The sequence below is a fragment of the Echinops telfairi genome, unplaced genomic scaffold (assembly GCF_000313985.2).
Source record: "Echinops telfairi isolate 266 unplaced genomic scaffold, ASM31398v2 ScPeMD7_3;HRSCAF=10, whole genome shotgun sequence".
Taxonomy (NCBI): domain Eukaryota; kingdom Metazoa; phylum Chordata; class Mammalia; order Afrosoricida; family Tenrecidae; genus Echinops; species Echinops telfairi.
The window spans coordinates 27162010-27172449 of record NW_022103899.1 but is presented as its reverse complement, the minus strand read 5'-3'; the positions used below and the strand labels follow the sequence as shown (position 1 = coordinate 27172449).

Sequence of the window (10440 nt, the reverse complement as noted above, 5' to 3'; positions counted from 1 at the left end):
CTTCTGTGTGGGCATAGCCTTCCCCTAAGGATTCTGGGAATTCTGGTATTTCCTCCTTGGAGGTGGGAGACTCTCTGCTCACACCCTGGGAGTCATAGCAGCTGACAAGACACATGGACCCACCCTGATGCAGCCCTGGGTGCTGGAGAGGCCATGCAGAAACCCCTGCCAGTGCTGAGATGTTTCCAATGCCACTGGATCCAAGGACTTTCTACCCACTGGCCTGTGATTTTCTACATTTGGCATCATTGCTTGTGTTTCCTGAGTCTGAAGAAGACTTTATAGATTGGTATCAGACATATGGGCTAATATCAGACTTATGGACTTGATCTGGACTGGGCTAGGATGCTTTCTCAATGTTCAATTGCTCTTGTATATAAAACTCTTTCTTATACACATGTGTGTCCTGGATTTGTTTCTCTAGTCTACCCAGACTAACACACTGTCCTCAAACCTGTTCCAACACAGAGTGCAGAGGGTAACTGTGCCCCAGGGACTTTCAAGACTCCAGCCTTCCAGACATCGATATGATGACCTTACTGGTCCAGTGGAGACTGCAGGAACCCCACGACCCCTGTCCCTTCTCACCCTTCAGATCTGGCACGGAACTCATCCCATAGAATCACCAGCCGTTTCAGAACCAAAGGGCAGCCTTTCCGCAAACATAAGTCCAGAAGGTTAACAAAGAGGGAGGCATGGAAATAGGAAACACCAAATAAATGATGGTTCAATAAAGCAATTTCAGTGGAGGAGTTGGAACAAAATGTGTACGAATTGTCACACTGACAATCTGCTTGGTAAACCTTCATCTAGCTCACAGTTTTTGGGTTTTTGAGTTGATCATGAGAAGACCTGTGTTCTACAGCACCTCGGAGTGAGGCTGCTTCATCAGCCTTTGAGCACATAACCGTTTGCATCATCCACGGCTATGGCTGTTCCGTGTTGAGGCCGCTCCCACTCACAGGGAACACATGCACCACAGAACATGACAGCCACTGGGTCAGTCCATACCATCGAAGGTCTTCCTCCTTTCCCAAGAGCCTCTACCAGGCCTGGTGTCCTGTCCCAGGCTCTGGTACCGTCCTAAAAGCTTGAAGAGAACATATGAGATCAAGTTTCACCCTCCTCATGCCTAAGAGCATTTTGGTTTTACTTCATCCAAGACAAATTGATGTGTTCACTACTGGCTTTCACTACTGCTTGCCAATACCAAAATGTAAGGTCTTCTGCGGCCCTTCTTAGTCATTGCTACCATGAAACCAGGGACTCCAAGTCCAGACACAAATCGACCAGTCGATGTGGTGGCGGGAGATGGGAATCAAATGAAGGTGAGGAAGAGAAAGGAGGCAAAGGTCTGAGGAGACAAGACTCAAAAAACCTTGATGCCGATGAATTGATTCCAACCCATAAGGCCCCTGTATAAGGCCTCCAGCCCGTCAATCTCTATGAGAGCAATAATCCCCACCTTCTCCCACGGAGCCGTGGGTGGACTGTGCGCACCAGACAGCACCGCTGGGGCTTGAGGAGGCCAGAGAAAGTGTAAAATCGTTTACGAGAACAGGAGGATGACCCACCTAGGAAAATGCCATGCAAGTGCCAGAAACTGCCTAGTTGAGTTTTATGGTCCTCAGTTTTAAACAAGACTAGCCTGTGACGGTGTGGGCTTTTATACGCGCCCCATCAGCCTTCCAGATCAGACTCAGAAGAAGTAGAGGTATGGGATGACTCAGAGTCTAGATTCTTTCAGGTGACTACAACTAAGGGCGAGGCAAGGGTGCTACAGGTAAGTGCAAGAGAGCGAAGATAGCAATGACACCTGGACTGGAAGCTAAGTAAAGAGGGGATGAAGATATGGAGAGATGATGATGGTGGGAAAACAATAAGGTCAATAGACTAGAGTCCCTGAAGGTTTGGGGACTACTTTCCTAGGCGGAGGGAGATGGAATGACAGGAAGTGGTTGTCAGAGAGAGGGATGCTTACAATTAAGATTTCTTGGAAATACACATATTGAAAATGACAAGGCTTGTTGGATGCCTGATGGGAGGGAGTAGAGCAGCGGTTCTCAACCTGTGGGTCACAACCTCTTTGGGGGTCGAATGACCCTTTTACAGGGGTCGCCTAAGACCATCAGAAAACACATATTTCTGATTGTTTAGGAACGGAGACGCTGCTCCTCAATCATCCCCAGGCAGGTCCGCCCACATGCAGATACGCCCACATACGAGTACCCGGCATGAAGACTGTTACCCATGCTACACCGTGCTTCAAGACAAAATTTCATTTATTTGTCATTAGAAATAAATATTTCACCATATATAATGACATATTGTTTTTCTGATGAATCACTATGCTTTAATTATGTTCAATTTGTAACAATGAAAATGCATCCTGCATATCAGATAGTTACATGATGATTCGTAACAACAGCAAAATGACAGTGATGAAGTAGCAATGATAATAATTTTATGGTTGGGGGTCACCACCACATGAGGGACTGTACGAAAGGGTTGCACCATTAGGAAGGTTGAGAACCGCTGGAGTACAGAGAGGATAAACTTAAGCAGAAGTGTGGAGGAGGCCAGGGATAAATTCAGAGTGCAAAAATGGGGAAATATATCGAAATGCAATCATAAATGATTACTTGAGGTTCTGAGGTTCACTCCTGTGTGTGTGATTTATGTGTGTGTGTAGTTTTGCACATAGCTCACAATGAGCACACATTACCATATAATCTGGTGGCGGGTGGGTTAACTAAAATCAAGAAAATTTACTCAAAAGTAAAGGGAAAACATCTTTATTTATTGATAAGTAAATCCCTACTATTTTTGAGCACCCAGTCTATCCATAGTGATTGCCATTCCAGTAGTGTTCCAGTATTGACCCAGCCTTGTACAGAATTGTTCAAAAGGAGATCAAATGAGAAAAGAGTTTCAGTGTAGAGACTTTGCTTCAAGAAATACCTGCTTAATGAGCTTGACACAATGGATGGATGGATTGTGGTAATAGCTGTACAAGCCCCCAGTAAAGTGATTTAGAAAAATTATTTTAAAAAGAAATACCTGTTTTTAAAAATATATTATATATAGGATATATTATATAAATGTGTTATATATAACAGATATATTTGCATAGGCAGTACGAAATGCTGGCCTTATCTGTGGGAGAAGTGAGGTGGACTGGGCTTCATAGTGAACCAAGAGAGGCAAGTCTCGTCTTTCATACTTTTCTATCATTTTTATCTTTGAATATTGCAAAGACGTTGCCTACTCTAAATTTAAAACGTAAAAATGAATCCATTTCGAAGTGTTATAGAAAAGCCTTTTTAAATTCGCATTTGTAAAACAGTTATGCTAGGGAATGGTTGCCTGCATTGCCAAATATTTCTTCCTGTAAATTGACTATGTTCCCTACTATCTTTCTCAAACAGGCACCATTTTCAGATATTTAGTCTCTGTTCAAAGCTAAGCACATGTTCTTACCACATCATTCACAGGAGTGTATGGACTTTCAACAAAACCCAGAGCCTACCAAAAAATGGGGAGAGGGGGAAGTGAAAAAAACTTGTCACAAACAATATATACCTCACTGGAGGGTAGTTACACTTGTGTGCTTTGAGAGGCGGGTTTCAGGCCAATGGGCAAGGAGGCTGGGGGGGAGGTGGCGATGGAATCAGTGGTTTAAGGCACAGGATTGCAAATGGGAGATACAGGCTCGTTCCTCCTCCATCAACAGTTGTGAGACTTTGACAAGCTGGACCACAGATTCCTAGGGTCCATTCAAGCTCCAAATCCATGACTCCATGTGTGGTTGTAAGTTCCCTCCCCTGGGAGAGTGAGTAGAGTGCAGGACAATGGAGTCGAAGTCTGTCAGGGGGAGAGGATGGATTGGAGCAGCTTTCAGAAAGATGAATCACTAGCACCCGGCAATAAATCTGAGGCCTTCTGGCCACTGACACATTCATGCTTTAATTCAAAGTTCAGGGTCACGTTCCTGACCCTCGGTGGTCCCAGAATGTGGGCACTGAAGCTGCATGGCTCAAATCTGAAGCAGTCATCCAGAAGAGCCAGGGTACACTCACAGTAATGTCATAGATTGTCACCATAAAGGATCCGCTACAATTCTCACCCACCCAACTCACTGCCCGGAGATGATTCTGACGCATAGCGTCCCTGACAGAGAGCCTGACAATAAGTCCACAAATATCTCAGGATCCAAGGCACCCAGGTTGCCAACAACTTAACTACATGGCTCAGAAAGCTTCTGACCTGGAAGAATTTGTGAATTGTGTATGGCATGAGGAATTGCTTTCTAAATTGATTTATCTCGGTGGAGATCTCAATCATTGATAAAAGGCTACTATTCAGCTGCAGTCACCACTGTGCCTTTGTCTGTTCTGATTGGTGAGTACCCACATGTACCTGTTGCTTTAATGTGTGACATCACCTGAAGATTGGCAAAATCTACTGTATTGCTAAGGAGAAGCCCATTATATCAAGCCTGCCCATCACCATGGTGAGTACCTAAAGCAGAGGCAAGTAAGGTACTGTGGTGACTAATAGCTCAAACCTTAATGAACTGTAATAGTAGTAGGCTTGGCAGTATTTTGTTCTGTTGACATAGGATTACTATAAGTTGGAACCAACTCAACAACCCCTAACAAAAGCATCAGTATTAAGTAACTGTAATATTTGAATAATACTTTATCAAATGTTCGTATGCATTTCATTTTACAGGGCAGCAATCAAACATTTCTTACACACACACACACAGCAGTGCAGCTCTTGTAGTTTGAGCATAACTCAGTAAACTCTAAGGAAACCTAATTTAATTTGCTCATTTATTTCATAACTTCTGGGCAGCCAATGGTGGTTGCTTCTGAAGATATGATGATTCACTGGCAAATAACTATGACTGAACCATCTCCAATTGTTCCCAGACTCTAAATTCACCTCCCCTCTACCCCCACACATATCAGTACAAACAGGTATTACGTTTTACAAGGTCTGTAAAGGCACACTAACATGTGTGCATACATCTGCTTTCAGAGTAACATGAGTCAAGGATGAGACTCTTTTTGGTCTCTGTGTCCCTCTGACTCACAGCCATAAATGGTCAGTGGTGCCGAAATTGCTTGTTGGCAGCTTGAGGGTGGGGGAAGCCTACATTAAGTTTCCTGGTTCTAGAATTAATTTTCTTAAGTTCTATGTTCCACTAAAAAAGAAATGTGAAATAGACCAAAGGAACTTTTGCATCAAGCCCCAAATACTTCTGATGGAGATTCTCATCCACAGTTCAACTGGACTCAGAACCGCGCGTTGGCCTTCTTGACGACTAACGGGTGCGGGAAGAAGCAGCTCTTCACTCAGAGGCCATCATTAGTATTCCCAGTGTCGATTTATTTCTGATCAATAATTTTGAAACATTGTCAACAAGTTGATTCGAACTCATGGCAATCCCATGAGTGTCATGGGAGAGTTTTCAGAAGTAGATCGCAGACCTTTCTTCCAAGGTGCCTCCAGATAGATTTCAGCCTCCAACCTTTTCAGTTAGCAATCAGCATGCTAACCACTTGCATTGCCCAGTTGGAACCCTGATGGAGTAGTGATTGTGCATTAGGCTGCTAACAAGATCAGCCGTTCAAAACCACCAGCCACTCCATGGGAGAAAGATGAGGCTTTCTACTCCCCTAAAGAGTTATATTCTTAGAAACCCCCTAGGGGCAGTTCTTCTCTGTCCTATAGGGTTGCTATGGGTCAGAATTGACTCGATGGCAGTGAGTTTGTTTGTTTGTTGTTTACTTGTTTTTAGGGACTGTACTTCAATAAATTCACCTGGAATTAAGCCCAAAGAAACTCAAACACTGAAAACGTCCTTGAGGTTGCTACTAGAAGAGTCTACTACGTCCCTATTTGCCTCAAATGCACTTGAACACCGCCCCCCTTTGGTTTGCAGGGATACATATCAACATATTCACCTTGATCCTCCCAACAGATCACATTTTCTCTACATTTCAGGTAAGGTCCCAAAAATATCGGGTCCATTGAGTTAGTGCCTCTGTGCAAGGAAACTGCAGGAAAACAGAAATGGAAGGCTCCAGTCTCCAGACCCTTTGCTCGGTTCCTTACTCCTACCATCCGTCACGTGCATAGAAGGCCGATAAAGAAGCCAAAGAACTTAATGTGATTCTGGAAGAAAATTCTCGTCCACCCCATTGGCCAAAACTTTAGTCTTGACTTGTATGAGCAACCGCTCTGGAAGATCAGTCTGGTCTGTGTATTTAGACTCACGCCCTCAGTGAGCTGTATTTCAACCAGTGACATTCAGAGGGGAACCTCAGGCAAATTTCTCATAAGAAATTCAAGATAAATTTGACTGGCTCAAGTAGGTTTAAAACCAGGCACATCTGAGAGTCACTGGCATCCTTGCATCTCTGAGGGGATGGCTCGTCCTAGCATCTGTTATGTCTCATGACTTGTCAGCACACGTGGTGGGAAACGAATGCTTGGCAGCGAGGTGTTTGTCCTTCCCAGGCTTGCATCACCACAGGGATCGCCATCGCCCTTGCAGGTCTAACCTTTAGGAATTCAAAATAGGGTTCCAGAAATTAAAAAGGAAAAACGCCTCTTGTTATTAAACTAAAGAAAATCAAGTATATGAAATGTTCAAAAGATTAATGCCAAAAAGTATCAGTTTCCATGCACAGTCTCCCACTACCCAAGGCAGAGCCAGACAGTCATTCCTTAGGTCAGAGAACAGAGCAAGGAGCCCCGTGGACAGTGTCCGTCTGGGAAGCACCCTCTTTGCTGTCTTTGGGCCAGCGGAGCAACGTGTTTTAGAGATACGGTATAGGTTGTTGGCTGGAGGTCTGCACAGTGCAACTCCCAAGCCCAAGAACACTCGGCCAAGAAAAAGACAATGTCTTGTCCTGACACCATTATCTCCTGAGTAAAGGGCTCTTGAGTTTTCAAGAAAAAGGGGAGTAAATTATCCTCTGTGCTTTAATCCACACAGCTGAATGCTCTGTCACCAGCAACTGAAAGGTTAGAACCAACAGAGTGTGACATGAGATTGTAAAGTTTCCACTCCCAGCGTGGCTTTTCTTTTAACTCCGAGTCATCATCTTCCTAGAGCCAAGTCTGCACACAGCCTAAGAAAGAAAAAAAAAGTTCCCTGAACATCTCCCTCACACTGAAGCAGCAGATGGGCAAAGCCTAGCCCGAGCTTTCTCATAAGACAAGTGTTCAGAGGGGAAGATCAACAGACCCTCATCTCCTTGTCCCATGTCACTGTCAAGGCCAGGCAGCAGGAGGCAAAGCATCACAACCAAGAGCTGGTTATGAGGGAAAGGGAACCAGTTACAGTACTTGTTAGAGGTAGACCCAAAAAAGAAACCCACTACCATGGAGCCACCTCTGACTTCCAATGATCGTATAGGCTAGAAGGAATCCTAGAATCTACCTGGTCCAAAGTTTCATTTCAAAGATGAACAAACCAAGAAATAGTACAGTGCTGCTCTCCAGAGCTTGCAACTAAGCCAGGGCTGCTACAATCCAAGTCTTCGATCAAGAAAGTTGTGCTATATCCAGAGAGAGAACGCGAGCAGCAGGGGAGAACAGGTTGTGCTGGAAAACAGAGCATTTCCTATGACTTGACTGTTGAGTGGCAGGCTGCGGTCATTCACCCTTCTTCACTCGGCTGAGTGGGATTAGAGAGGTCCTTTCGAGTCCACGACAACTCTATGGTAAAGAAAGGGCTTCCTGAGGCACTGGGAAGATCAGTTTTTTGCGCAATGTGAAGGCAGGCTGGGGCATCTGTTTCCGTCTCCCATAGAAGTCAGCTTGCCGGCTCACATCATCATTGACTGCAGTGAGGATGGATAGGATGTCTTCATGCCTACAGGTAAAGTAAAAGCATATTTTGAACCATGGGGCAGGCACCACATGCCTACAACGTGGGTCTCCTTCCTATTCTAACATGCCAAACTACAGTCTCCCGGGGGTCTTTCTCCTTCCCCAACACCACCAAAAATGCTTCTCTTGAAACTGACAATAAAGAGATTAAATCATACAACACCTTTTCCTATGGTACATTCGGTGATTAAAAAACATTATCACAAGAGGGGGCAGCGGGGAGGGAGGGAAAAAATGAGGAGCTGATACCAAGGGCTCAAGGAGAAAGAAAATGTTTTGAGAATGATGATGGAAACAAATGTAGAAATGTGCTTGACACAACGCATGGATGTATGGATTGTGATAATTGTTGTATGAGCCCCCAATAAAAGGAGTAAAAAAAATGTCAGACTTGGACGAGCACAGGAGAAGAAAGAAAAAGAAATAATCACACCTTGTATTTCAAGATATTTGGTCCATAAAGAAAATTGGCTTATAATTGTTTTCCATCTCTTCCATCAAGCCAATAGACAGGTGGGTAACTAGATAACAGATAGGCAGAAAAGACAGAGAGACAGAGAACTTGCTATTAATATTGTCTATCCTATTCTTGCCATTGGGAGGGCCACACAGATGAATACGATACAATTCGTGAACCAAAACACTTAGAATACTGCTGGGTATAGTTACCCAGGATTGTACAGACACATTGTGATGGTCATAACACAAGACTGGGCGTGAGCAATACCACTGAGGAAAGCTCCGTTATGAGTTCGGAAGAGAAATGAGAGTACTTGCTGCTGGGGGACGAGAAGCCTCCCCTGAGGAGGGGCCACCTGGGCCTGGGTTTGGAGGGTGGGTCATATGGACCAGCAGGTTCTGGAAGTAGGGAACGGAAATCACTGGGAGCAGAGCCTAAGCTCCAGAGGCAGCCCTCAAGGTCGAATCCTGGCCCCACCATTCACTCATTGTGTCTTCCTTCTCTGTGCCTGCGTGTCCCCTGCTCTAAAATAAGGACCATAGTTCCCATCTCAGAGACACTGCTCAGGGGGTTAAATGAGTGATTTGTGTAAAGTTCCCAGAACACTGGCTGCTACATGCAATGACTCAACATTTTTAGCATGATTACTGCTATTGCTCTCTTTGTCATCATCGCTATTATTTTTCACGGGGTCCGCAGACCCTGCATCCTACTTTACACGAGCTATTTCTTTGTCCCTAGACCTTCCTGTGGTGTCACTCCTTGTCATCACTCAGTCCCACCCCCTCAAGGAGCCTTCGCAAGGAGCCTCGGTGCCCCGTAACAAGTATGGCTACCAGAAGTTATTGGTTTAAATATATCCTTCCATTTTACATACTTCCCCTTCCCCTTGCTGGATTATAAGCTTCAGGTAGAGGAGAGCAAACCTCTCTAACTGGCCCCTAGCCTAGCTCCGTGCACAGTCAACACGAGGCACAGGGTAGCCATCAATACCGGCCACATTGCCAGGAAGTCATAGGGCAATTGTCACTGATGACTCTGGTTGGAAAGAAAGGGAGAGAGTAAAGGTGACTCACACCTTCGTTCCTGAATTCCCACAAAAGCCCATTACTAGAAATGGGGGTTCAGGAGGAAGAGCTCCTGGAGAAGACTGAGAAGAAGTCAACATATGTACTAATGTGCTGGACACAAATGACGTATGTACGGATTGTGAAGAGTTGTATGAGCCCCTAATAAAATGATTATAAAAAAAAACGAGGAAAGGAAGACTGGGAGGCAGAAGTGAGTGCAAAGGTCACAGAGGTGGGGTGGGGCAGGCAGTGAGTAATGTGTGGGGCTGACCTGAAGAATGAGGTGACTCGTCTAGGCAGCGAACATTATCAAGCCCAACCAATTATCAGTCATAGCGTTGGGTGTTGGGAGGCCAAGTTGAATGCAACAGGAGCGCTGTTTTCCCGGAGCTCAGAGGTGGCACTGAGAGTTGACAATTTGGAAGATGTTTCCTGGCAGGTGCCAGCGGCTATTAGTACAGCTGGAGTTGCCGAGGGGGGCTGAAGAGAGAAGGATTAAAGAAGGGCCCAGAGAAGACCTTCAGGGAAGGCCCATTGTCAGGGAGCCAAGTGCGGCGTAAACGGCAATGACAGAGGGAAACTGTCCGGGCAAGAATGACAGAATGGTAGGGACGCTGAAGATGGTACAGAGTGGACACTCAGGAAAGGTAATTGAGTGAAGAAGTAAATAAAAGGCTCCGTGCCTTTGTTCACGCTGCTGCTTCTCCCCAGCACATCCTTCTCCCGACTTCTTTGCCTAACGTCTATTTCTCATGTCTGGGAGTCTCCCTTGGTCTACTCTCCTGCTACATGTTCCATAGAAGCCCTTGCTTGACAATGTGCATCAGCCTCCTGGGCATGCTTGTTCCCGTCTGCTTATTTGTTTACCCCTCTAGGCTCTGAGCAACAGGAAGACATGGACTGTCTTTTGCTCTATCTCCCTTGCCAGGTACATGTTTATGGTCAACGCAAGATGGATGGATGGATGGATGGATGGATGGATGGATGGATGGATGGATG

General features: G+C 45.2%; 1 protein-coding gene across 1 annotated transcript in view; it reads right to left on the bottom strand.

The window, feature by feature from the left end:
* Positions 1 to 5739: 5739 nt before the first annotated feature.
* The window catches only part of CASP10 (caspase 10), a 37138-nt gene continuing 32437 nt past the window's right edge, over positions 5740 to 10440 (bottom strand). The window contains exon 10 of the mRNA XM_045295486.1: positions 5740 to 7894. Within this exon, the coding sequence (XP_045151421.1) occupies positions 7738 to 7894 (157 nt within the window). The 3' untranslated portion in view covers positions 5740 to 7737. The remainder of the gene's footprint in view (positions 7895 to 10440) is intronic.